Raw genomic sequence first — 27,518 nt, 5'->3', positions numbered from 1 at the left:
GCAGGACACGCCCCCTTTCTCCCCCCCCGCCCCCGCTGGCAGCCTCAGGGGAAGAGTAACATTAAAACCCAGGGGGCTCCCTTCACAGCAGAGACGTGGAGAGCATGGGAGTGGGTGTCTGGGATGATTGACAAGAAAATTAGCCAATAAAATGGCAAAGATCAGCCAAGTGTGGGCCGGAGCGACTCAAGAACCAATGACATTGCCGCCCTTTGCACGATCGGCTCCAATGTGCCGGAATGCAGCCAATGAGCTCTCGGCGAGGCGGTGGTGGGGGCGGGGTTAGGGAAGAGATGACCCAATGCGCTCTCTAATGGGCGCGGCTGGAGGAGCGAGCTAGCCAATGAGCTCTGAGGGGGCGTGTCCCGGGGGCTGGGCTGCGCCGCGCCGCTCGCGCTCCGGCGGAGAACGGGGGCGGGCTGAAGTGGCAGAGCCGGGCTGAGCTCGGCGGCAGCAGCAGGCGGGGATGGAGGAGCCGGAGCCGGCGGGCTCCCCCCCGCGGCGCTTCACCTGGGAGGAGATCGGGCTCCGCACGGGCCGGGGGCACCCGCAGCAGGAGCGGTGGCTGGTGATCGACAGGAAGGTCTATGACATCAGCCAGTTCTACCGGCGGCACCCGGGGGGCGCCCGAGTCATCAGTCACTACGCCGGGCAAGACGCCACGGTGAGGGCCGGGGCTGGCGGGTCCCCTTTCTTCCCCGGGCCGCGCTGAGCCCCGCCCTGAGGCTGGGGCAGGCGGGTCATCGCGGACGCGGATTGGGGGTGGCACTGAGGCTGTGCCCTGCTTTGCGGTGTCTGCACGCCCTGGGGAGGTGTGTGTGGCAAGGGTTGGGGAGAGCAGCAGGGGCAGCGGGGATGGGAGGTGGCAGAGCCTGGCGGGGCGAGCTAACGGGAGGGGTGGTACTAGGCACCCGCTAAATGTTATGTGAGGGGGAGAGGGCAAGAAAGGATTCAACTGCAGGGATTTTATTCCCTGTAGTGGGGGTGGAGGGCTGTATGTTGGAAAAATCAAAGGGCTGTATCCAGAGGCAGTGCCAGGAAATGAGAGGAACGGAGGGAGCAACCCAGGGGAGGAAGGCGCAGCGTGGCGTGTGTATGGGGCACAGATGCCGGAGCACCTGAGTTAGGCCAGGTCCAAAGGGCCACCTGCCCTCTGAAGCCCTGTGCAGGGGGTGTGATACCTCCACCGTTCTGTGAGCAGCACTAGTCCCCACACAGAGATCCCGGTAAAGGCCAGCAGGATGACTATGTGGTCCAAGTTCTCCTATGTACCTGACTGAGAGTCTGGGGAAGGGGCTCTCTGGAGCAGCTGTATGGCGATGGGGATCCGGAAAGTCTGTAGTAAGACGAAGAAGAAAGAGCAGGTTGTGTAGAACATGTGCCCCACTGGTGGCAAGGGGATGCCCTAATGGGGAGAGGGAGATAAGTAGTGGGATCTGCTTACCTCTGTTGAAGTGGTAGCTTGACTTATTGTGTAATTCTGATTATGAATCAGAGATTTTGAAGCTGCGGTCTGAGGTAAAAAGCAGATCACAGCATGTTTAGCATTGGACTTGTAAATTTACCATATATCATCTAGCTGGAGGTTGATATGAAAGGTGAAGGGAAGGCCCCACCAGAAAAGTCCTGGTCAAGAGTCCTGGTAGCATGTTGCTGAACATGTAGATTCAGCAGGGAAGAAATAATTTGGAGAGATGGGGTTTTCTTGTTTAGCCTTACCAGGGTATTGCTGTCAGTATTATCCTCAGCTCCCTCACTTAGGCCCCAATCTAGTAAAACACTTAAGCATATGCTTATCTTTAAGCATGAAATCAACGGGTTTGCTCACACACTTAAAATTTAAGCACTTGCTTAACCGCTTTGGTGTACTGGGTCTCTAAAGTGCATCTGCTTTCCTGGATTTTAATTCTGATTTATTTTTTTATATAGCAGTGTAGATGTACTTGGTATTTAGGTAACTTATGCTAGACAGAGACCAAAATCCCTGCGCTGCTGAGCTTTCACTTTAAACATGTACAAGCTGACTTATGCCCATTATGCTTCATGAGATCACTTGTCTGTCCACTCCACATATGGTTTCTGGGGTTTACTGGCCAGCACATAAATGGCTACTTTGTTAAAGCATGGTAGGTATTTTTGCATGTACGCTCTGGCTGTGTGCACCCCAACTGTCAGCTGTCCCAAGACATCTCAATCGGGGCAGCTGACAGCAGAGGGTAGGGACTTGGGCTGGGTGAAAGTGGTAAAAAGATTTTCACGCGTAAGATTTTTCACTAGTTCACTTTGTGTGGTTTTTGTAGACCCACAAACTGTGAAGTTTGTAAAGATTTCAGAAGACCGTTTTTTTGCTGTGAGATATGAGAAAACTCAAAGCAATTTTAATTGCCTGCTCCATTCCTGATCCAGTAGACTACAACATGCCCAGCCCAAATAATGCAATTTAACTCTCTGGACCTGAGAAGTGGCAATGAGAACTTCTGCCAGAGAGAAGAACCCAAAAAAATACTGAATTTAAAATCTGCACAGCCACATGTGGATATTACATTTTACATGTTTGGAAACTCAAGCTTAGAAAGGTTAAGGCCAACATTTTTGACTGAGGGTGCCTACTGGTATCCATCTGTTTAAGTTGTCTTCAAATTAGGCATACAAAATTAGTGAACACTTTTGAAAATGATGACTCTGAACCTGTAAACACTTCTGCGCATTTAATTTTATTCAGCTGAGTAGTCCCATTGAGGTAAGTGCTTGCATGGTCAGGGCCTTGGGTCTTAACCTCTCTAAGGGCCTTGGGTCAGGTCCTTGGGTCTTAACCTTTCTCAGCTGCAGTTTCCTCATCTATAAAAAGGAGATAATGAAAAATACCTAGTACTTCATAACTACAGACATAGTGTAAGAGCACATCACTTGTCAATTGTTTTAGGTAAGATCAGTATTTTCAGTGTTATTAGGTACAGTAGAAGCTCAGAGTTATGAACACCAGAGTTACGAACTGACCAGTCGACCACACACCTTATTTGGAACCAGAAGTACACAATAAGGCAGCAGCGGAGACAAAAAACAAACAAACACCAACACATTAAAGTACTGTGTTAAATGTAAACTACTGAAAAAACAAGGGGAAAGCAGCATTTTTCTTCTGCATAGTAAAGTTTCAAAGCTGTGTTAAATCAATGTTCAGTTGTAAACTTTTGGAAGAACAACCATAACATTTTATTGAGAGTTATGAACATTTCAGAGTTACGAACAACCTCCATTGCTGAGCTGTTCGTAACTCTGAGGTTCTACTGTATTGTCTGTACTAAGCACAAGATATTGTGGTGGGTATAAACAGCTGTTCACAGGAGGTAAAACTATCTAAGGCAACACTGGAAGATTTTCAAATGCAATCTCCATAATGTGCCCAATTTTCAAGGTTAGGTGTGCACTCTTGCACATGTGCATTCATACACGGACAGTCAGGCCACATCTGCATATACTGCATATACAAATACTTGACTTGTGCATATAAGGTACACATCAAGTATTTACCTGAGTAAATTAAACGTGCAAATGTGTGTGCACCATTATATTCCTCTACCTTTGAAAATCTAGCCCAGTGTTTGCAAAGAGCTATATAATTGCAGAATATTATTAAAGGATACTGTCAACCTAAAAATCACTCTGCTGTCCGAAAATGTTTTCTTTGCTACTTTTACAAGAAACAATAACTAAGATTACTAGGACTGGAAAAATGTACTTATTTGGTAGCACCTACCTGGGTAGTCAGATCACGTTTACTCTTTCCCTGTGTAGTCAGTTTCTCTCTGTTGGCTGCCTGAGTCTTTTACACATGGGGAGAGAAATTTTTTTAAAAAAATTAGGATGTTGTGGTTGTAAACCACAAAGTTTGGCACATGGACTCAGGGGCAGACATAGTACCTGAAACTACTCTTAACTTATTGTGATTGACGACATTTCAATTTCATTACGTCCCTTTTAATCCCAGACACTGACCGGGGTAGGAATAGAATTTGGGACCCAGTGTCTTCTAGGGCTGCACAATATGGGCATAACCAGCAGCCTAAGGTTGTGCAGACCTTCACAATCTCCACAAGATCATGACAATTCCATCCATTTTAAGCACTGTTCCAGTGAAGGAGTGTCTGAGAAATGGGTCAGTCATAAGGGTCATAGGCACCTAGTGTTGGATTTATGTGCTATCTGGTATTAACAGACCCGGGGAACAAACTGTGACAGATATGATAATATCCTGCAATAGCCTTCACAAACCTTATTGAACTGAGTTAAATCTTATGTTATTGAATTGTGTTTAATATCTTTGGAGTCCATTGTATTAAATGAGTGGTATATATATCATTGTGTATTATATGTATTTTCCCAGGAAGAGTAAATACAGCTCCTCCAGGAACTGAGAAAAGCAGGGAGGGATGATTAGTCAAAGGTGTTCAGGTTATAACATCTCCAGAGAAGCACCCCTCCCTGATGAGGTTCGCATAAACTGGATTCTCCAGAGCTCAACAAACAAAGAAAGGACTTATGGTTAAATAGCCTGAGTTAAAACTGACTTGGAGCTTCTTTCTGATCCAGCAAATGGCCAGGCCCTCTTATCCAAGGGGGTTCCCAATCCTTAGGAGAGGGTTGGGAGGTCTTTGGTCCACTGAGGCCCTAAAACTTGGGTTCTTGTTCTGAGGAAAGGGTGTTATAAACCTGAAACCATTGGCCAATTGCTGGGAGGGGTCTGAAGGACTGTTAACCTCCCAGAGCCCATGTTGGAATTGGGGTGATCTCTGGCAAGCATATTATCCTGCTTGTAGGTTCTTCTATTGTTTTAAAATATGTTCTCTCTGTAATGCTTTGCCCTTAAGAATTAAAGTGCTTGCTTAGAAAGAGCTGTGTGGTAACTCATAACTGTTGGCAATTGCCCTGTTATTAGTCTCTGAAGAGAAAACAAAGCACAGACCCTGGCCTGTTGAGGCAGTCCGCCTTGCTGGGGAATAACACAGTGTAGGTAGGGAACTGTTCAGCCTGGAAATACCTGTTCAGAAGGGAGAGAGAAGCAGGTTTCCACTCAAGAGAGGCAAGGCTGAGGAGCCAGAAGCCTAGAGTGGGATGCCCTTGCTGAACCATATGGAGGGAATATGGGAGCAGTTGCCCCGAACTGTGACACACAACAAGTGTTACGCTTTCTGATCTTCAGAGAGTATCTACAACGGGGTGAAACAGAATTGCTCACCTCTGAAGTAGCTGAGCTGGAGTTTCAGAGTAGCAGCCGTATTAGACTGTATCTGCAAAAAGAACAGGAGTACTTGTGGCACCTTAGAGACTAACCTACAAGATCTCTATCAAGCATTCTGAAAACTACAATACCCACCTGCTGAAGTGAAAAAACAGAAGTCACCTACTACAGGACAGGCCTAACAAAGAAAATAACAGAACGCCACTAGCTGTCACCTTCAGCCCCCAAATAAAACCTCTCTAGCGCATCATCAAAGATTTACAACCTATCTTGAAAAATGATCCCTCACTCTCACAGATCTTGGGAGACAGACCAGTCCTGGCTTAGAGACAGCCCCCCAACCTGAAGCAAATACTCACCAGCAACTACACACCACAAAACAAAAACACTAACCCAGGAACCTATCCTTGCAACAAAGCCCGGTGCGAACCCTGTCCACATATTTATTCAAGTGACACCATCATAGGACCTAATCACATCAGCCACACCATCAGGGGCTCGTTCACCTGCACATCTACCAATGTGATATATGCCATCATGTGCCAGCAATGCCCCTCTGCCATGTACGTTGGCCAAACCGGACAGTCTCTATGCAAAAGAATAAATGGACACAAATCTGACATCAGGAATCATAACATTCAAAAACCAGTAGGAGAACACTTCAACCTCTCTGGCCACTCAGTAAAAGATTTAAGGGTGGCAATTTTGCAACAGGTTTCAGAGTAACAGCCATGTTAGTTTGTATTCGCAAAAAGAAAAGGAGTACTTGTGGCACCTTAGAGACTAACCAATTTATTTGAGCATGAGCTTTCGTGAGCTACAGCTCACTTCATCGGATGCATACCGTGGAAACTGCAGCAGACTTTATATATACACAGAGAATATGAAACAATACCTCCTCCCACCCCACTGTCCTGCTGGTAATAGCTTATCTAAAGTGATCATCAGGTGGGCCATTTCCAGCACAAATCCAGGTTTTCTCACCCTCCACTCCCCCACACACACACAAATTCACTCTCCTGCTGGTGATAGCCCATCCAAAGTGACAACTCTTTACACAATGTGCATGATAATCAAGTTGGGCCATTTCCTGCACAAATCCAGGTTGTGATCCCAGGGGGGGATGTGAGAAAACCTGGATTTGTGCAGGAAATAGCCCAACTTGATTATCATGCACATTGTGTAATTTCCTGCACAAATCCAGGTTTTCTCACATCCCCCCCTGGGATCACAACCTGGCTTTGTGCAGGAAATGGCCCAACTTGATTATCATGCACATTGTGTAAAGAGTTGTCACTTTGGATGGGCTATCACCAGCAGGAGAGTGAATTTGTGTGTGTGGGGGGGTGGAGGGTGAGAAAACCTGGATTTGTGCTGGAAATGGCCCACCTGATGATCACTTTAGATAAGCTATTACCAGCAGGACAGTGGGGTTGGAGGAGGTATTGTTTCATATTCTCTGTGTATATATAAAGTCTGCTGCAGTTTCCATGGTATGCATCCGATGAAGTGAGCTGTAGCTCACGAAAGCTTATGCTCAAATAAATTGGTTAGTCTCTAAGGTGCCACAAGTCCTCCTTTTCAATTTTGCAACAGAAAAGCTTCAAAAACAGACTCCAAGGAGAAACTGCTGAGCTTGAATTAATATGCAAACTAGTTACCATTAACTTGGGTTTAAATAAAGACTGGGAGTGGCTGGGTCATTACACATATTGAATCTATTTCCTTAAGTTAAGTATCCTCACACCTTCTTGTCAACTGTCTAAATGGGCCATCTTGATGATCACTACAGAAGTTTTTTTTTTCTCCTGCTGATAATAGCTCATCTTAACTAATTAGCCTCTCACAGTTTTTTATGGTAACTTAACTTCCAACTTATCTGTATGTGTATCTATCTATCTTACTCTATGTTCCATTCTATGCATCCGGTGAAGTGAGCTGTAGCCCACGAAAGCTCATGCTCTAATAAATTGGTTAGTCTCTAAGGTGCCACAAGTCCTCCTGTTCTTTTTTCTGAGCTGGAGTGAATTCCAGCTTTTTTGGATATTTCTATACTGGAAATCCAAAATCAGACTCCTAGAAAAAGGAAAAGCACTTCCCCTTTAAATGTGTGGCTTGCTGCCTCATTACCATGATTCTCAGAAGGTGCATTAAAGCCCCATCACAATCCCCTACCCCCTCTCCCTTGAGACTTGACTGCCAGGCTGTACAACCAATTGTAGTGATTGGTCTGAACTTGTGGTACCACGGGCTCCTGGTCTGCCCGTGTACCACCCCCTTATTCTCCCCCTTCCAATAGGAGAACAGAGACGGAAATACCTCTCTCCCTCTCCCCTGTTGAGGTAAGCCTGGGCTGAGCGGATGCCCTCTCCCCTTCCTGATTAAATACAACAAGGCTAAGCTGGAAATGGCTGCATCAGCCACATTTGAAAACGGTTTGTTCCTGGCTAGGTGCCATTTAAAGGGCCAGCACTTTGCAAAAGAACACAATGCCATGTGGGCACGTGCAGTGCTGAGCAATGTACTGGAAACAAAGAAAACCAGGAGTGGGGGCAGGGATTCCCTTGAAAAGAGAAAGCAAACTTAGTCCTGGGAAGACTGTAACTTCAGTGCTTGGACAGACACGGGGAGAGGAAATGTAACATCAAACAAAGCGGGAGACTTTTAATGGGGGTGAGGCACCAAACTAACATGTGCGCCCCCTCCAGTGGGTTTGGAATCTAAAGCAAGTTGGACTGTGACTATAGTGATACGGGTATATAAACCCTGACTTGCTTGGTTGGGGCCACGCTTTCCCGGAGAGGGCAGAGGGAACATAGATCTGTTAAGTGATTGATGATTTTCCCAAGTGACAGGAAGTCACTGATTTCCCTTGCAGGGCTCTCCCAAGCAGCAGTGCACAGGTGTTGGAGGAGTCAGGAGCTTATTACACAGACTGCTCAGTAATGGTGGGGGAGGCATCTGAGGAAACCAAAGGCAGCTGGAGTGGGAGCAGTAGTAAACAGGGAAGCTGTGAGATGTTCCCGTGGGAGATTGTCAGTGGGGAAGAGCCTGGGGGTTTTGTTTGCAGTGAGTGGCAGAACCTGGGGTAAAATTGGGGGAACCTCCCCAACCCTCCTCCTTTAACTGATTAACCTTTTCAATTCAGCCAGCCCAGTCCTGTCCCTACCCTCCAGTTGCCCCAATCCCCAGCCTGTTTCTCCTCTAGCTCTTGTGCACCCATTCTGCAGGTCAACGAGGCAGTACTCTGCCTCCAGCCCTTTGCGGTGGATGGACCATGCTGGTTAGCCCAGTAGGGAGAGTGCAGAGCATCGAAACTAGCAATGCCCGTTGGAGATGTCGCAGCAGTTCCTGTGATCAGGGGGAGCGACTGCAGCATAAGCTTTGCTGCCTGCCCTTAGCCCAGCTGGAAGTGTGGGAAATGGAGGGAATGGGAATAAACCATTGCTTGGAATGGTTAGAGGCAAAGGAGAGAGGGAAATGGGGTGTTAGAGAACCAGGTGGAGTGCAGAAGAGGGCATATAAGTTTATATTTTGAAAGTGGAGGGGTTGGAGCCAGGAGAGGGAATGGCTGGCGTTGCACAAAAGGAGAGAAATGAGAGGAAACAGGAGGTAGAAGAGAATGGGGTCAAGGAGGCATGTTATGGGTTGGACAGGAAAGGAAAGACTTCTGATTCAGAGGTAGGGAGGAAGAGGGCCCAGATACCATGGTGACATGCATTAGAAATATCTAGCTAGAAAGTGGCAGAGAGCTCCTCCTGCAAGCTGTCTGTTCTGGCTTTGAAGAGATCGCTGTTGGGCAGGGAAAGAAGAAGGGTCCAGTAGCTCCACCACTGGATGACATTCTGCTAGACTGGGGATGTTCACGAAGCATCTTGTCTGCTCCCCTGCCCCAGTGTGTGATTTATCTCACCCGATCCTCTTGTCTGTATTTCAGGATCCCTTCAGGGCATTCCACCTTGACAAGGCTCTGGTGAGAAAGTACATGAACTCGCTGTTGATTGGGGAACTGGCACCGGAGCAACCCAGCTTTGAGCCCAGCAAAAACGTGAGTGTCGTAAAAGACGGATGTTGGGATGGATTGCGGCAGCAGTGGGGATGTGCTGATATCGCTCATTTACTGGCAACCAGGACTTCCAGTAAATGGTAAATCACATGGCCATCTTAGAATCATGCCTGTTTGAGGCTTCCGCTTGGTGTCCGGCAATACCAGCTAGAAAAACAGGGCCTGTTGGTCACAGGTTCCCTCCTGTGTTACTGCAACACTCATCAGGCGGGGAGCAGAACATGTTAGCTGCAGGCTCCCCTCAGTGATACAGGGACGCAGATGGGAGAGGGCAGCTCTTACGGACCAGGGGATCCCTTTGGTGTCCTAGTGACCCTCACCTGAGGGTGGGAATGAGAAGGGCAGATCCAGTCAGCCATAGGCTCTCCCCGGTGTCACAGAGACCCTTCACCTGCCCAAGCATCATAGCATGTGAGCTGCATACTTTCCCTGATGTCACAGCTACTGCCTCGGAGGGAACTCCAGCTTTCCACTCCTGCTGCAGTGACCCCTCTGGAGTTCCCAGGGCTCCCGAGGCTGCTGTCCTGCACACCCATGGGAGAGTGCTGAATGTTGGGTCTCCCTGCAGAAATTGCTGGTAGAGGACTTCCGGGAGCTGCGCACTACCGTTGAGAGGATGGGATTCCTCAACCCCAACCACCTCTTCTTCTTCCTGCTTCTCCTGCACATTCTGCTGCTGGATGCTGCCGCCTGGCTCACCATCTGGTACTTTGGGTCATCCTTGCTGCCTTTCCTTTTCTCTGCATTGCTGCTAGGCACCGTCCAGGTATACTGCTTGGGGATCATCCTGTACTTCCACAAACTCGGGACCAATGACATATCCCCGGGTACTTCTGTCAGTACCTCTGATGCTCTTTTACTTGGTGAGCCAAGGAAAGATAAACTTGAAAATGCTTCAGGAATGCTGGGGGTGGGGAGCTGAATGCGACTCCATTTCTGGTCTCTCCCAGCAGGAGAGAGTTCCGGACGTGGAGAGCTCACAGCTTCTCCATTCCTTGCGTGTCTTAACAGAAGGAGCTGGAAGGGAGGAGCAATGGTTGTGGGAAGCTCCCAGCTATTTTAGACTCAGCCTCTCTTAGGAGGAGGAGCTGTTGGAAATACAGCAGAAGCTCTGGATGTGGCAGGCTCACGAGAATTCCAGCCCCCTCCTTCCCAGGGTCTGGGGGGCGGGAGGGGGGAACGCAGCCCCTTGACGCGTGCTTTTTGAGTGAGCGGAGTTAGAACTGGTATCCTACGTATCTCCTCCCCATAGTCTGCTAGAGCGCGTCATTGGTCCCGGACTTCTTGCTATAGTGGAAACAAGGCTGTACTCTGCTCTGTTTTGTATGAACTTTGAGAGACACTAGGCAGTAGCCATGCCCTCCTTGTGCTCCCATGGGAACACATAGTGCTCTGGAGCTGAGGACATAGCAGCTCTGAAAGCCCCAGCTGTTCCTCCTCTGCCCAGGTGGTCCCTCTGGAATTGCAAACACTGGGAGGAGGCAGGCTTCTCATCAAAGGCTACTTTGTTACGGTGCTCCGACCAGTTTGAAGAGAATAAATGCCCTGATTCTTAGTTCCATAGCCTTTTCTTCCTGGCCCCTCCTTCTCCACATAAACAACTCTCCAGCGCTCTGTAACCTCACCCGGTCTGGGCTGGAGTCTAGTGGCAGTATAGTGAGGGAGTGATGTTTGGGACTGTGTGTAGAGAATGGAAATATCTCCTTGTGACCAGTACAGGGGGCTCTCCCCTGCTTGAGGTCAACAGTCAGGAGAGCAGGAGTGTTGTTCCTATGACTGTATGTGTGGAGAATGAACACTGTTGCAGAAGCTCACTAAACTCTGGCTTTTTTCTCAGTGATTCCTTTTGTCTTCCAGGCCCAGGCTGGGTGGCTCCAGCATGATTTCGGGCATCTCTCGGTGTTCAGCAAATCCAAATGGAATCACTTGGTTCACAAGTTTGTGATTGGCCATCTGAAAGTAAGTGTTCAGTGCTGAGATCAATCGCCAGAGTTTCAACAGGACTCATGAGCAAGGGAGCCCCATGGGTTCAAGAAGGATCTTGTTCCCTAATCTTGACAGGGAGGGGAATGTGGTGCAGCTCTGGGGAATGGGTGAATAAGTGGTGGAGGAGTTGACTTATTTTTGGCAGCATTGATGTTTGAATCCTCTGGTCACATTTGTTCCTGCAGGGTGCACCGGCCAGCTGGTGGAATCATCTGCACTTCCAGCACCATGCCAAACCCAACTGTTTCCGCAAGGACCCTGATGTTAACATGCACCCCTTATTTTTTGCTTTGGGAAAGACACTGTCTGTGGAGGTGAGTCTGAGGGATGTCTGGGGGCAGGTTGGGTCACTGGAACGAAGCAACATTAAAAAGATCCAAAGTCAGGAAGCAGCATAAAGTTGGGGAGAACACTATGATACAGAGCTGCAGAACAGCTGGGCTGCCTCTGTATTTCAGGCATTCTGGGAAGGAGTTGGGAGGGATGGACCTCTTGCTTAAAATCCAGTTTCCTGAGAGAGAGGACGAGGAAGTGAGAGATCATGGAGTGGCAGTAACCTCCCTGTAGCTGTGGTTGCAACCAGTTTCCATTATTTTTTTGTCCTGGTATAACTTTGACTTGGAAAATTGGTTTAGCCTGAAAATGTCCAGCTTTAGTCAGGTTTCAGAGTAACAAAGAGAAAGTTCATTAAACTGCTTTTGAATCAGTATAAAAATTACCCAGATTTGAAATGTTGTCTTATATTTAACATTACTTTGTCTTCCCCAGCTCCAAACAGCTTGTTACAACTTCTTTAAACTTTCCATACAGTTAAACTTCATTAAAAGTTGCTTTTTTGGCTATGTTTTAGAATGTGTTAAAGATTGATTCGTGATTAGTGATTCATTTTTGGGATGTATTACCAGGAGTGTCATATGGAAGACTTGTGAAGTAAGTCTTTCACTCTGCTCGGCACCGGTGAGGCCTCAAGTGGAGTATTGTGTCCTGATCTAGGCACCACACTTTGAGAAAGATGTAGACAAATTGGAGAGAGTCCAGAGCAGAGCAACAAAAATTATATGAGGTTTAGAAAAATCTGACAAAAGGATTAAAAAAAACCCTGGGCATGTGGAGTCTAAAGAAGAGAAGGCTAAGGGGGAACATAAGTCTTCAAATGTTTTAAGGGCTGTTATAAAGAGGACAGCGATTAATTGTTCGCCATGTCCTCCAAGGCTAGGACAAGAAGTAATCAGCTTAGTTTGCAGCAAGTTAGATATTAGGAAAAACTTTATAGTTAAGCACTGGAACAGATTACCCAAGAAGGTTGTGGAATCTCCATCATTGGAGGTGTTTAAGAACAGGTTAGGCAAACACCTGTTGGGGATGGTCTAGGTACACTTGGTCCTGCATTAGTGTGAGGGGCTGGACTAGATGATCTGTCCAAGTTACTTCCAGCCTTACGTTTCTATGATTCTGTGATTGTGCTTATGACAGGGGTGGGCAAACTCCGGCCCTGCAGATGTTTTAATCTGGCCCTCGAGCTCCCGCCAGGGAGCGGGATTGGGGTTTGCCCCACTCCGCCTGGCTCCTGGAAACAGCGGCATGTCCTCCCTCTGGCTCCTACGCGTAGGGGCAGCCAGGGGGATCTGCATGCTGCCCCCACCCTAAGTGTGGCCCCCGCAGCTCCCATTGCCCGGGAACCACGGCTGATGGGAGCTGCTGAGGCAGCGCCTGCGGACAGGGCAGCATGCAGAGCTGCCTGGTCGCGCCTCCGTGTAGGAGCCGGAGGGGGGATATGCTGCTGCTTCTGGGAGCTGCTTGAGGTAAATGCCCCCTGGAGCCTGCAGCCCTGACCCCCTCACACACCCCAACCTCCTGCTCAAGCCCTAATTCCCCTCCCGCCCTCCGAACCCCTCAGTCCCAGCCCGGAGCACCCTCCTGCATTCCCAACCACTCAGCCCCACCCCAGAACTTGCACCCCCAGCTGGAGCCCTCATTTCCTCCCGCACCCCAACCCCCAATTTTGTGAGCATTCACGGCCTGCCATACAATTTCCATACCCAGTTGTGGCCCTCAGGCCAAAAAGTTTGCCCACCCCTGGCTTATGGGGAGCTAGTGGAGTTGTTTGACGATGGCGGTGATATGGTCTCACTTATCTGTACATAGGGCACTGAAAATCAAGTGTCTCCAGATAGGAAAATCTATTCATCCTTGTTTCCATGGAGATGAGCTACAGTCTAGGTGGTTATCTGTCTCTGCTTTGGAGGCTGATATGGGTGGGTGTTCTAAACACTGCCACGTATATTAATAGCATTGTGTTTTATTTTGGTTTCTGTATTTTTGCATAGCATGTGAATTATGCTTTGTACCACATGCATTTTTCCAGTTCTCGGAACTGTATTAAGCAACTGTTCTAGAAGGCAGCCTGCCTAGATATTGCCAGCTTCTGCAACCAATAGCAAGTTACAGTGGGGAGTAAGGCCGCAGTCCGGCATGTGCTTAATTTTATGCACATGAGTAGTCCCATTGGCTTCAACAGGACTACTCACGTGAGTATTGTTGGAGGTGAAGATGAATCCATCCCAGATCCAGGACCCCGCTGCTCTCTTGTTCATTCCAGAGCATTACTGAAGGCAAAATTCAGTTACTGTTCAGTCTGTTGGTTTATCTGTATTATCCAGGTGATAAGCACTCTCTTGTGACCATGTGATGAGACCTTTTGTGCATGCCAGAGTGAAGGGAGCTTTCTGGATTAGTATCATCCACATGGAGCCATTTTGCTGATTTTCATTCTTTCAGTGGAGGCAGGGTAGAGCAGAGTAGGACCGTCCATCCCTTCTCTACAAAGGTGACAGCTCTAATCAGGGCCTGCTACAGATCTGTCTTACTAACTGAGAGAGACAAGGTGGGTAAGGTAATATCTTTTATTGGACCAACTTCTGTTGTTGAAAGAGAGAAGCTTTTGAGCTACACCAGAGCTCTTCTTCAGGTCCCTTTGTAGCTCAAAAGCGTATCTCTTTCATCAACAGAAGCTGGTCCACTAAAAGATATTATCTCGCCCATCTTGTCTCTCTAGTATCCTGGGACCCACATGGCTGCAACAACACTGCACACATTAACAACTTAGCGTACCCATCAGAGCATTCCTGTTTTCTGAGCCCCACTGTCTCTGAATTGAAGGATATGGATTGGGTGATGGTCAGGATCTTGGAGAGGTTTGGGTGTGGGTTGTTTCCCAACTTCGCTTTCTTCTCCTCTTGGTTAACAGGCTGGTGTGAGTTAACCCTGAGAGCACAGAGAAACCTGAGCATATGGCCTGCTGTTGGGTGTATTATTCAGTAGAGTACCACTATTTGTCTGTGTGGCTCTTATCAGCTCAATGGTCTCTTGAGAGGACTTGTGATAAGACAAAACCTTGGTCGTGGTCATAGTAATAAATGGAGTCACATTTGTGAAGTGGTTCCAGCTCCCCCTACTGGGGAACAGCTTGTTGTGCAGGTCAGAATTCACATTTCAAGGGCCTAGCCTAGGCAGTTGTGCATCAGAGGCAGTGGGGAGGGGTCCCTTTAGAAGATATAAAATAGGGTGAAGTAGTGCTGTGGGGGACCCAGGTATGAAGAGACGGCTGGCAGGTTCCTGTTAATGCCTGTCTCTGGAAGGTATTTATGCAGACATTTCTCCTGATGGAGTTGGTAGGGGATTTTTGAGCCTCCCTCTGAGGGAGAGTGATCGAAGTACTTGTATAAGTGTCTCTGTAGCCCAGGTAACCTGCCGTGATCCCTTTTCCTTTCACAGCTCGGGATGAAGAAGAAGAAGTTCATGCCTTACAACCATCAGCATAAGTACTTCTTCATAAGTGAGTATCTCTACTCCCATGCAGTACCAGCAATCATTAGTAGGAGCATTGCCAGCAGATCGAGGGAAGTGATTATTCCCCTCTATTCGGCACTGGTGAGGCCACATCTGGAGTATTGCATCCAGTTTTGGGACCCCCCCCACTACAGAAAGGATGTGGACAAATTGGAGAGAGTCCAGCGGAGGGCAACGAAAATGATTAGGAGGCTGGGGCACATGACTTACGAGAAGAGGCTGAGGGAACTGGGCTTATTTAGTCTGCAGAAGAGAAGAGTGAGGGGGGATTTGATAGCAGCCTTCAACTACCTGAAGGGGGGTTCCAAAGAGGATGGAGCTTGACAGTTCTCAGTGGTGGAAGATGACAGAACAAGGAGCAATTGTCTCCAGTTGCAGTGGGGGAGGTCTAGGTTGGATATTGGGAAAAACTTTTTCACTAGGAGAGTGGTGAAGCCCTGAAATGGGTTACTTAGGGAGGTGGTGGAATCTCCATCCTTAGAGGTTATTAAGGCCCAGCTTGACAAAGCCCTGGCTGGGATGATTTAGTTGGTGTTTGTCCTGCTTTGAGCAGGGGGTTGGACTAGATGACCTCCTGAGATCCCTTCCAACCCTAATATTCTATGAATCACCAGAACCCTCCGAATTAATTCCTTTGGAATATGATTACCTGCTTCATGTCTCTGCATTCTTCTTTTCTCTTCTCTAGTTGGACCCCCAGCCCTGGTGCCCCTCTACTTCCAGTGGTACATATTCTACTTTGCAGTGCAGCGCAGACAGTGGGTGGTGAGTATGTCCAATTTTGCCAGATCCTGCGGTGCCTCCCCCTAGTTTTCTGAGTAAGGTTCAGTGTGAGGAGCTGGGACTGAAAAGTCAGAGGGAGGAGTCCTGAGTGTGGAGTGGCTGGTCACCATGTCTCACTGTGACACAGTGGATGGGTGTATGACTGGTGCCTAATCCTTTGACAGAAGAGGAGAGCGGGTGTCTTCCCCCTAATGCATGTGCTTCTCAGTCTGTGAGAACTGTGGTAACAAAGGGAGTTATATGGGCTCTGCTGCTGTGCACCGATGGTGGTCAGTCAGCAAGGGTTTCTGGGGCCTTCCCCTCATGTTGTGGGGTTGGTGCAGCTCTATGGAGCCTGACCATCAAATGTCACATCAAACCAGTGGCTGGTTTGGGGCGGGAAGGGAGACAGTGCTTACCCTTCTGTGGCTGCCTGAGGGGGAAAACCATTGAAAGCTGAGGGGAGCGGGAAGGAAAGCAATAGAAATGAGAGGGGCTGAGAATGAAATTCAGTGCCTCATCTGCCTGGGACAAATACATTTAAAAAAAAATAGATTTTTCTCTTTTGGGGGGAAGGCCCCTTTCTCCTAATTCCCCCACCCAGTTTCAGTGGTGGGGCCCCCAGGCTCCTGCTCTACAGCCCAGCATGAGAGAGCACCCAGAGCAGCGCCAGGTTCCTGTAGCAGAGATCCGGCCTCATCAGCCACTTCTCCCTGCCCCCAGAAGCTCTCTTTTTATCCCCCCTTTACACTGTTCGGGCTTCCCAAATGGCCTATAACCCAGTCCTCCAGCAGCACAGAGTGGACCGGGCAAAGGAGAATATGGGTGGGTGTGTGTTTCAGGAGCATGGTAGGGGGGTATGCTGGGACAAGGAGGGATAATGGGGGTTGGGAGGCAAATGCAGAAAAGGAAGAGCTCTCACCTGAGATTTAGGTGCAAGGGGGTCTTGACTGGGGAGAGAAGCAACTGAGAGAGGATTATTGCAGGAAAGAGAATAAGTACCAGAGAAAAGCCCGCAGAAAAGTGCAGAGGAACAAGGAATGGTGGGAGGGAAATGAGGCAGAACAAAGCTGTCTATAGCTGCTGCTGCTTTCCCCTTCCACTTCCCGAGTCTCTCCTTTCTGCCCTCGCTGCCCATCCTAGCATCGGAGGTGAGCGAGAGATGGCCCTTCAGGGTGCGCCTTCTTTTGGCACATGGCCCAGGTCAGGCTGATTACGTGCCAGGGAGCGAAGTGGAGCTAAAGCATATGGGCAGTAAGGAGGGGTGGATGTCTTCAGGGCTGCATTTCAGATGGCGCATGCTAGGGGAGGGGAGGGAGATAAAGACTGTGAATTATAGTGGTGATTTCGGGGGCTGCCAGTGCAGGGCAGTGGGCAAGGGCTGTAATCTACAGCCTCGATGCAGGTTTCTCTCTGTCTCCTCTCTGACAGGACCTGGCCTGGATGCTGACCTTCTACATCCGATTCTTCCTCACCTACTTGCCATTACTGGGGGTGAAAGGGCTCCTGGGGCTCTTTCTTCTGGTCAGGTATCACTCACCCTACTACCCCCCTATGGTTGCTTCAGCTCATAACTGTTTCTTATCAATCCCTCTGCTCTGCCCTTCTCTAGTCCTCTAGCCAACCTGCCCATCTCTTCTTTTCCTAACTGCCCCCTAATCTTCTGCCCGTTGTGACTTTCTATGACCTGACAGGGGAGATTATTTTCCCTGTGGTGTCATCACCTGTGTGGGCCTTTTGCTGTCCGGTTGGTTGGAATCCATGGGAGAAGTTTCATCAAGCAGTAACTGCTTTGGCCCAGGAAGAGTGTTTGTTCCTTGGCTCTCATAGGCTTAGGTGGGCATGTGGTGAGTGACTGCTTTGTGTGTGTTTGTTTCCACAGGCTCATAGAGAGTAACTGGTTTGTCTGGGTGACGCAAATGAACCACATCCCCATGCACATCGATTACGATAAGAATGTGGACTGGTTCTCTACTCAGGTATGACCGTCTCTGTCCCTGGGAGCTGTGGGTGTAAATTCCAGACCAGATGGCACTTTGCTATAGATGCTAGGGGTCAGCAGGGAGCCCGTAGAGGGTTACAGGGTTCGGTAGGGAAAGGCATTGTGAGCACTCTGAAATTCGTGGTAATAGGGTTGGAGTCTGCACTCATTGGGGGCGACATGGTGACTGCAGGTGATCTGGGGTTTTGCATGGAGCTCTCCCAGTGCAAGACGCTCCTATGTCCTTCCTTCTTCTTGTATCTTGACCCTGTGCCCATTTCTGTAAGGGTGAGGAGGCCTCCACAGAGGAGAGTCAGGGCAGATTTGGCCTAATCCTGCTGGTGAGACCAGCTCCGTATTGGTTAGGACTCTGATCCCATATCCCAGAATGCCCAGGCCTGGTCTCACTGTCCTCAGGAATAAGAGCTGTCATCCCCATCCTCAGATTAGTCTGCTCAGTCTAGAGGAGAGTGAGGATGAGAGGGTGGCACCAGGGTATCCTGCTGTCCAGGCAAATGAGAGATGAGCATTCATGGAACAACACTCACTGCTCCCCTTCCTCCCCCAGCTCCAGGCAACGTGTAATGTTCATCAGTCTCTGTTCAATGACTGGTTTAGTGGGCACCTGAACTTCCAGATTGAACACCAGTGAGTATGGGTGCAGGGATGAGAGAAGGAATCCTAAGGAACACCAGTCACTATGGGCACCAGGGGAGGGCAAGAGAGCCTGTGCGGCATCAGTGAAAACAGGCACAAAGGAAAGGGCAGGAAATCTATGGGGCACAAGACATGGAGGAGGAGTGGAAACTATTGGGCACCAGATGGAAAGGCAGGAACTCTCTGGGGCACCAGTGACTACACCCATTGAGGGAGATAGAATGGGAACCGCATGGGGTATCAGTGAGTACAGGCACTGAATATAGTGAGAAGGGAACACTATAGGGCACTAATTGATTCCAGATTCAAAGTGAGAATAAGCCACCTGTGAGGTTGGCTCCTTGAGGGGAGGCAGGAAGCCTGTGAAGCACTAAATGAGAGACCAGCTCTCTGGCAGGTTTCAACTAGTGTAAATGGTGGATTCTCTGTAATCTGAAGTCTTTAAATTATGATTTGAAGACTTCAGTAACTCAGCCAGAGGTTATGGGTCTATTACAGTAGTGAGGTGGGGTGGGGTGAGGTTCTGTGGCCTGCGTTGCGCAGGAGGTCAGACTAGATGATCCTGATGGTCCCTTCTGGCCTTAAAGTCTATGAGATCTCATGGAATCAGCCCCCTTCTCTCTCCACAGCCTTTTCCCCACAATGCCTCGACACAACTACTGGAAGGTGGCCCCCCTGGTGAAGTCCCTGTGTGCCAAGCACGGCATCGAGTACCAGAGCAAGCCCCTACTCACTGCCTTTGGCGACATTGTGCAGTAGGTGTCAGTCAATGTAAAAATGTTGTGCAACAGCCGTTGACAAGATGGGGACGCTGGGCCTTGTGGGAAGACAGTGCCCGTTGTGGGAGGGCAGGTCCACTAGGGACATGGGGTGGGAGGGCCGCAGCTGGAACAGAAGAGATGCAATAGAAATGGGATTGGATGGTTCATGGGACTGAAAGTGGGATATGGATCCTTTTAGATCTAGCCACTGGTTTCAGTCAGTTGCAGATAGCTAGTGTGGACACTCTGATGGAAAACACTCCGCCAGCAGCCTGTTCTCCCATCTCAGGTGCCTCCATTGCTGTCACTGTAGAATTATGTCGGGGTGGGGTCTCCTAGTCAGGTCTGTCCCAAGCCTCATTCATTCCTTCTTTGTATTTTTTATAGCCTTGAAACCTTACCTAACCATGTCTTCTCCTTTGCTTGCTTCCTTCCTTTTTGTCTCCTGTTGGGTTGTTTGCTTTAACCCTCGGATCATACAACCGTCTCTCGTGACTCCATAGGGACTTGTCCTGTGTCTTTCCCAGGATCGGTAGCCTGAATCACTGTGTCTTTGAGTATCTCCCTGATGTGTTCCATACAAGGGATTTGAATATTACACTAGATTTCATCAGCCCCCCCTTCTCAAATTTGCTTTATTGATCTTTACTCTCACTGTGCTGCCACATTTCATCATTTGTTTCTAAACTAATCCGCCTCCCTCTCTCTATCCCTGCAGCTCTCTGAAGGATTCGGGGGAGCTCTGGCTCGATGCCTATCTACATAAATAAGCAGCAGCAGCTCCAAACAGAGGTATTCCCCCACCCTCGCTGCCTCCCACGATGGTCACCATGAAGACACTGGACAGAGAGCTGGCTGAGCCAGGGGTGTGGAGCTGGGCAAGCTTAATTCCAGTAATGAGTGTGGGGTTTTTCTAAGATGTTTGTTCTTAGTCCTTCTCATGCTTCTCCTACTCCTCCTTTTTTGGTACTGAATAATAGAGAGGATCAGAATGGAGGAGACCACTTGCCGGGAAGGAGGAGCAGCTTGTAGGTCTGGGAATTAACGCCCTTCTGTCTGGTGACATTTCACTTGCTGTGTCTGTAGGAGAGAAACCTTTTATCTAACAAATATTTCTGAGATGCCTGGCAGCTTGGTATCTAACCCCTACTCTGCTCCTTCCCCATGTGAAAGAATCAAGGAAGCTGGGACAGGCTGAGATCACTGAAGGTAGAAGTTGAGGTGGTGGGAAGAGGGAGAAATAAGGAGAAATGTAAGTGTGGGAAAGAGAAGAACCTGTGTAGGGGCTACGTTGTTAAACATCCTTGTGCATTTAAGAATGGTAAACCAAGTGTCCAGACCTTGGGGGTGTGGGGTAGAGAAGAAAGGCCAAACCACCAGGCAAGAGCTTAGACTACTTCGTAGGGATGAGTGTGAGAAGAGAGAGACCAAACCACAGAGCAGGCACAGGTGGGATGCAAGAGCTGTTTCCTAGATGTGGGGGGCTTGGCATGCTGAGTCCAATGAGAGTGCTGCTACATATATGCCTTGAGTGTTTTTTTTTAGAGGTAGGACGGTGAGCCCCTGGATCTCTGGGTTAATTATCATATTGCAACTTCTGCTGGAGATGGCCTGAGTAGCTTCCACAGTGCCATACTCTAAAAGTGAAAAAGTTGATGGACCAGTTACTGATACGCTAAAAAGATAGACGTTAATGCAAGTGGAACCTCTAGTCCCCCCAGATTGGCTGCCATGGTGCCCCCAGCAGTTTAGATGAGGAAGAAGAAGACTGTATAACCAATCCATGGCTCCTTGGGAGTGTACACTTATTATACTGCACCCTTTGGCTACTGAGGACTTTGTAAATAGGGAGAGAATTCAGGATTTTTTGCATCAAAAGCACAGGATGCTCCCATGTGAGCTACAGGCAAATCTTCTTCCACTGTGGAGGCATTAGGGTTCAGGACTCCACTTGAACATGTCTAACATTCCAGCCAGCAGAGGGCAGTGGGGGACATGCATTGTGGGCACACAAACACAGGCCAGCATGTTGTGCCTCTGGTTCTCTATGGGTATGTATGTCTACACTGCAGTAAAAAACCCACAGCACTGAGTCAGCTGACTTGGGTGCGGGGGGGCTTGGGCTGTGGGGCTAAAAATAGCAGTATAGGGGTTCGGGCTCAGGCGAGAGCCCAGGCTCCAAGACCCTCCCTGCAAGACCCATGCCATGGGTCTCTGATTGCAGTGTAGACGTACCCTATTAGGTAATGTGCCTCCAAGACATACTCCGAAGGGGTATGCGCTTCACTGTAACTCTGCCAGAGTATTAATTAGCCTTACGGCCTTTGCCGACGCTACCTACAAGGCCAAACAGCCCAACTGCCAAAGCAAATGTAGCATCTCGCGTGACCTTTCTAAAGGTTGCAGTTTGATCGCTCGCACCCTGCCTGCCCCCATCATTTCTTTGTGTTTGAGCCTCCCCTCTCCAAGTTTTGGGTCCAGCCTCTTTCCTTCTCTCTCTGGAGTTCTTAAATGGACAAGTGTGACGCAAGGACTCTCCCCATCTTCCCTGCCCTCCCCTCGCTCCCGTGTGTCCTGCAGCCAGACAACATTGTGACAACTTTTCCCAACTATGGTAATAGCTGATTCAGGCCATGAATACAGCACAGACTTCTGCTGGCACAGCTGTGTCAGGGGCAAGAAGTGGGGTGACCTCTGACCAGCACAACTGTGCCGGCAAAGCCCCTAGTGCAGACACAGCTATACCAACAAAACTGCTTTTCCGTAGATAGCTGGTTTTGCCTGCGGGAGGAGGGTGGGACTGGAATAAGCTATGCCATTACAAAGCACAGTTTTGTTGGTATAGCTGTATCCACACATGGCAAGCTTTGCCAGGAGAGTATACTGCTGTGTGTCATTATGCCAGCAAAGCACTCCTAGTGTAGACATGGCCATAGTATCTAAAGGGGACTGGGAAAGAAATGTAACTTCCCCTCTCTGGCCACCATCCAAAAGATTGGAGGGCCTGTGAAGTGGGCGGTGTCACCTCACCCTCGACAACGGCTGGGATGAGAATTCATTTTTGTTTAATGGAAATAGTTAAATTGCCATTAAATCATAGGTCCACAGTGTTGAATAAAGAGTGTAAATTTAAATGAAATCTTCTGGGCTCCTGTGGTTGTTTTCTCCTATTTTGTCCCTTTTCTTTCCCATCACTTTCCCCCATGTGGGGGATTAGTAAGGAAACCCCCTGCCTTCCGCAATCCCTTCCATCATAAGAGTAAATCTCATCTATGCAGGAAACATGGCTTTCTGAGGGCTGGTCTGCAACTGTGGAATAACCTCCTGCAGGAGCTAAGGACCATCACAAACCTTGCCACCTTCTGCTCCAAGTTCAAGGCGCACTTCTTCAACCTGGCCATCACTAGCATAAACACAGAGCAGCAGGTACATTTTACACAAACTAACGCACCCTACCAGAACAAAACTCTATACACCATTCTCCCCCTGGGGTGAGGATGAGGGGGGAAAATAGATCACACCTGACAGAATTTAGTCACATTGCTGAATGCGTGCCTGGTAGGTGCTGAGATAATCTGGAGGTGGGGGCAGAATATGAACCTATAAAGACTAAAATAGAATCCATCAAGTCAAAGGAATCTTTAGGGGAACAACTATTTGTCCATGCTGCAGCAGCAGTGTCTGTGGCTGCTCTACCCTGATCATCTACTCCCTGTCCAGGTTCTCAGGATCTGGAAGAATCCTCACACATCTGTGAAGGGAGTTCTCTCGTCCATTGGGCAGTATACCCAGGGGAGGCTCTCTTCCCACCTTAAATCACTTCAGGACAGAATTACATTTCACCTTGTGATGGGTTGCTCCCCTTCAAGATGCCACCTGATGTGCTGAGATACCACTGAGCCTGCCTGTTCTGCCAGAATGGGCCCCCTATAACCTGTCTTGCTGAGCCAGGCTCTTAAGCCTCCTCTAGCACACACACAGGCAGGGTCACACCCAGCTGCAGAAAGACACAGACACTGAGATCAGTTCTGGGAAGACTGAGTTTAAGAGACTTGTCCCAGCACTCAGTTGCCCACCTCCCTTGGAGTACAGACCAAAGGTATATTGTCTTGTGCTGTATAGAAGAATCTGCACAGTGCAAGCTCATAAAAATTCGCCCTCTTCCTCAATGTGAAGAAAGATATGCACAGCTTCTCTCTCCCCCCTCCCCTGCCCCCCAGATATGAATTGCACAAACTGGATAATGTTACAAACAAAACAAATTTATTAACTCTAAAAGGCAGATTTTAAGTGGTTAAAGGGATAGCCAACAGAACAAAGCAGATTACTAAGCAAAACAAAACACACAAACTAAGCTTGATTCATTAAAGAAACAGGTTACAGAATGTAATTTCTCACCCTAAATGTTGAATTAGGCAGGATGGAGAGTTTCTGTAGCTCAGAGTTCTAGTTATTTCTTCTTACAGACTGGACCCCTGTCTCAGTCTGGACTGTCCCCTGCCTGTCCCTTCAGGTACTTTCAGCAATCCTTCTTCTTGGGTAGGCCATGGAGGAGTGTCCCCTTTGCCTTTCTCCCCACCCTTAAATAAGATTTACATGAGACAAGAATCCTTTGTTTGATTCCCATCTCCCTACAGAGGAAAAATGCCAGCAGTGTCCAAGGTGGTACTTTGTATCAGGTGACGGGACCACCTGACCTGGTAGCGTCAGAGCTATGTCCCAGGACGCCTCCCAGAAAGGAGAGAGATTAGTATCTTCACAGTCTTGTTGTTTTTTCCTAATGGCTCGTCAAATCTGATGGCCTGTTGTCTTGTGGGTGTCTTCCCAATACACACCCAGTTGTAATTGTTACCTAGTCCATATGCCTAACTTTAGATACAGAAATGGTGCATGCATACAAATTGGATAGTCACATTCAGTAAATCACAACCTTTCCAATGATAAGTTACATGAGCCATCTTGCAGAAAGTATATCTCAGTTATGCCATATTCATATCATAAGCATATTTCCATAAAGAATATGCAGTGTAATATCACACACCTATGAACATCTTCCAGGCTGGGTGCTGTCCAGAACTTTTCTCAGAACTCTGCATTTTCTCCCTCTGTCACACTGAAAAAGAAGTACCCACAGTGCAGTGACCCCGTCTTCCAGCTCACCTGGAAATACAGCATGCACTGAAATAGCAAACAGAGGTGAAACAACTGAGGGGAAGCCTTAAAGTGCAAAACCAAAGGGGAGACTGAGTCAAGGCCGGAAATGCTGCATGTGCTGACTCTGCTCCAAGTCACCCAGCTATAGGATGATCTTAGAGCAGAAACAAATTCTAATAATCTTACCTTTCTATAGCAGCTTTTGTCATTCTGGGCTGTTCAGATTCCACAAAAGTAGGTAATGTTGAGACTTTCAGTATCACTGTTCAGACAGAGCCTCAGTTTCTAAAGAGCTCATCTAAAACTTAAAATTTGAACAATATTTTTCCTCTGTGAAAATCCACTGGCTCTTTCATGTTCTTTAAAGATGCCCAGGGATGTGTTATCCTGGAGTGCCACACATTCCAGAAGAGTCCTGGAGATTTCTGGTAGCACGGACATCCCAGAATTATTGCAGTGTTGTTGTAGCTGTGTAGGTCCCAGGATATAAGATACAAGGTGGGTGAGGTCATATCTTTTACTGGGCCAACTTAGGCAAACTGTCAAGACACACTGAGCTTTTTTTCAGGTCAGCTCAGCCTCAAGCATATCTCTGGGTAGCTTAAAAGCGTCTCTCTTTCACCCGCAGAAGTTGGTCCAATAAAAGATATTACCTCACCTTGTCTGTCCCAGAATAATGCATCCTGGGACTTTTCTAGTGACTGAAAGTTCAGAATGGGTTTGAATAGAGACTGGGAGTGGTTGGGTCATTACACATATTGAATCTATTTCCCCATGTTAAGTATCCTCACACCTTCTTGTCAACTGTCTAAATGGGCCATCTTGATGATCACTACAAACCTTTTTTTCTCCTGCTGATAATAGCTCATCTTAACTAATTAGCCTCTCACAGTTGGTAACTTCCAACTTATCTGTATGTGTATCTATCTATCTTACTATATGTTCCATTCTATGCATCGGATGAAGTGAGCTGTAGCCCACAAAAGCTTATGCTCTAATAAATTTGTTAGTCTCTAAAGTGCCACAACTACTCCTGTTCTTTTTTTGAAAGTCCAGTGGCTCTTCTGGAGAGGCTGAAATTTCCACTCACACTGAACTGCCATAAGGTTTCTTTTATACATACTAGAGATGGTTCAAAAGGTGAGTGAAAATTTATTCAGTTGATTGCCCCGATAGTGTAGTTTAAATAAGCATATAGTACTCATTTTCCTTTCATCTGTGTAGGTCAACTTTAACATAATTAATGTAGCCTTAAATGAATGACATGAAATGACCACACAGTGGTAAGAGAAAGGAGAGGAATTTGGAAGGCTGACAAGCGTTACAGGATATTTAAGAAACACTGATGAATGTTTAAAGGGTCAGAACTTTGTTCAAAAAAGCAGCAATCCACAGTTCAAAGCATGTTTTTGCTAATGTGGGAGAAGACTTCCTAAAACGTGCTGACCATTATTAAGTGGGAGATATCAGAACATGTATGAATGTATTAAAACAACCCTTTACTGGAAGAGTGAATAGTTTAGGGGCCTTTCACATTTACATTACCATGGCCAATTCAGTTCAGATCAACAGTGAATGAAAGTTGTTACAAAGGACATATTTTGTACCCAATGCGTATTTGATGTGCATACAAAGCCATTCATTCTAAAGGTATCTAAGTCCTGGACTACACTGCAAATGTATGTTGGTATAACTTCATCACTTGGGGGTGGAAAATCCATACCCCATGATGCAGTTATACTGACCTAACTCCTGGTGTAGACAGCACTATGTTGACAAGAGGGCTTCTCCCATTGACACAGTGGCTGCCTCTCGGGGAGGCAGGGGACCTACACTATGGGAGAAGCTCTCCTGTCGGCATAGGTAGTGTCTTCACTAAGCACCACAATTTAAGTGCAGCAATTTAAGTGTAGGTAATCTCCAAGATTGCTCCACTAGTGACAAGAGATTAAGTAATGTTCCCCTGTCACATCAACTGAGTGCACTCATTGGATTGGTCAATCAGGCAGCCAGTGAGAACATCACTCAGAATCTATGTACAGGTGCTCCGAGGCCATGGTAATGACAATGGTGTAATCCAGAGTATGGCCTGTATTTTGAGTTTGCATGGAACAAAGTGAGTGATTTGTATCTAATTGGGCTACATTCTCCTTTAACTTTTGCCCATGTGCATTTTTATAAAATTAAAAATTAAAACTATTTGCTTCGTTTCTCAGTCTGTGACCCTCACGTTGCCAAAGCGGAACAACTGGCAAATCTGAAATCTCTTGTGGCCGCTCAAAATTTGGAGATTCCATCTCAGCCTTGAGAGAGCACATTGAAGTCAGGCACGCAGGTGCTTATATAATTCTCTTCAAAAGCCTTAATAAGAAGCACTGTGTATGCTGGATTTGTATCAAACCTCAGACTACACTCTAGAGGAGTGTTAAGCTCAGGCATGGTCATAGATGGTAGCTATGAAGGGCTGGTTAAAACCATATTACCCCCAGAAGCAATGCTGATGGTTGATAACTATCAACCCATTTGGGATTGCAAAGGTTTTGGTATTTTGTCTGACTGATGCAGTTGTTTGTAACCTCCGCATCAGATGCCCTTCAGCAGATTTTTTTTGCCCAGAGTATGATCCCTCGTGTATATTATTTATGTGAGCAAGTTTGCCTTCAGTTAATGATGATGCAAACAGCTATTCGTTTGTTGCCCAGAGCATCACAACACAGTGTTCAGTGGCAGTAATGTGTAAACTGGACATTTTGAACACACCCTGAGTCTTTGCATTCATGATGTTTAACATAACCTCTGCATCCTGCCTGGTCGCTGTCAACTGGAAGCTGGTTGGCCATTTTAAGACTTCTTCCTTCATCATCTATCCACTCAGTTTGTGACTGGACCTTGTTAAGATCTAGCTCTTTTAGGGTCTCATAGTCAAGAAATCTGGTCAAAAAAGAGAAAAAATTTGTGGGAAGTTTTAAAATTTTGAAGGCCTTTCCATTCTATACTTTTTCAAAATAAACTGATATCTCTCTTTTTGAAAATTTCCATGGAGTTATTTTATCAAAAAAGATT

The 27,518-nt window shown here is 47.6% G+C and overlaps 1 protein-coding gene across 2 annotated transcripts; it reads left to right on the top strand.

Annotated features, from left to right (window-relative positions):
- Nucleotides 1-380: 380 nt before the first annotated feature.
- On the top strand, nt 381-22,440 carry LOC140912489 (acyl-CoA (8-3)-desaturase-like). 2 transcript variants are annotated; one of them, XM_073346952.1, is made up of 12 exons: nt 381-664; nt 9,177-9,287; nt 9,874-10,071; nt 11,163-11,264; nt 11,477-11,605; nt 15,066-15,126; nt 15,829-15,905; nt 17,334-17,431; nt 17,785-17,881; nt 18,452-18,531; nt 19,170-19,295; nt 20,020-22,440. In XM_073346952.1, the coding sequence occupies exons 1-12, from the start codon at nt 467-469 to the stop codon at nt 20,069-20,071; spliced, it is 1,329 nt and encodes a 442-aa protein (XP_073203053.1). In that variant the 5' UTR covers nt 381-466; the 3' UTR covers nt 20,072-22,440. The 2 variants fall into 2 exon arrangements, with proteins under 2 accessions (XP_073203053.1, XP_073203054.1); XM_073346953.1 differs by lacking the exon at nt 18,452-18,531.
- Nucleotides 22,441-27,518: the final 5,078 nt, after the last annotated feature.

Source organism: Lepidochelys kempii, chromosome 6 (assembly GCF_965140265.1).
Source record: "Lepidochelys kempii isolate rLepKem1 chromosome 6, rLepKem1.hap2, whole genome shotgun sequence".
In the NCBI taxonomy this organism is placed as follows: Eukaryota; Metazoa; Chordata; order Testudines; family Cheloniidae; genus Lepidochelys; species Lepidochelys kempii.
This window is presented reverse-complemented; position numbering and strand designations above follow the sequence as displayed.

What these genes read in the sequence shown, in the direction of transcription:
- LOC140912489 (XM_073346952.1), top strand. Translation starts at nt 467, where the DNA reads ATGGAGGAGCCGGAGCCGGCGGGCTCCCCCCCGCGGCGCTTCACCTGG. An exon ending in GCATAAGTACTTCTTCATAA is followed by an intron (nt 15,127 to 15,828) that starts GTGAGTATCTCT and finishes TCTCTTCTCTAG; the next exon opens with TTGGACCCCCAGCCCTGGTG. An exon ending in GGGCTCTTTCTTCTGGTCAG is followed by an intron (nt 17,432 to 17,784) that starts GTATCACTCACC and finishes TTGTTTCCACAG; the next exon opens with GCTCATAGAGAGTAACTGGT.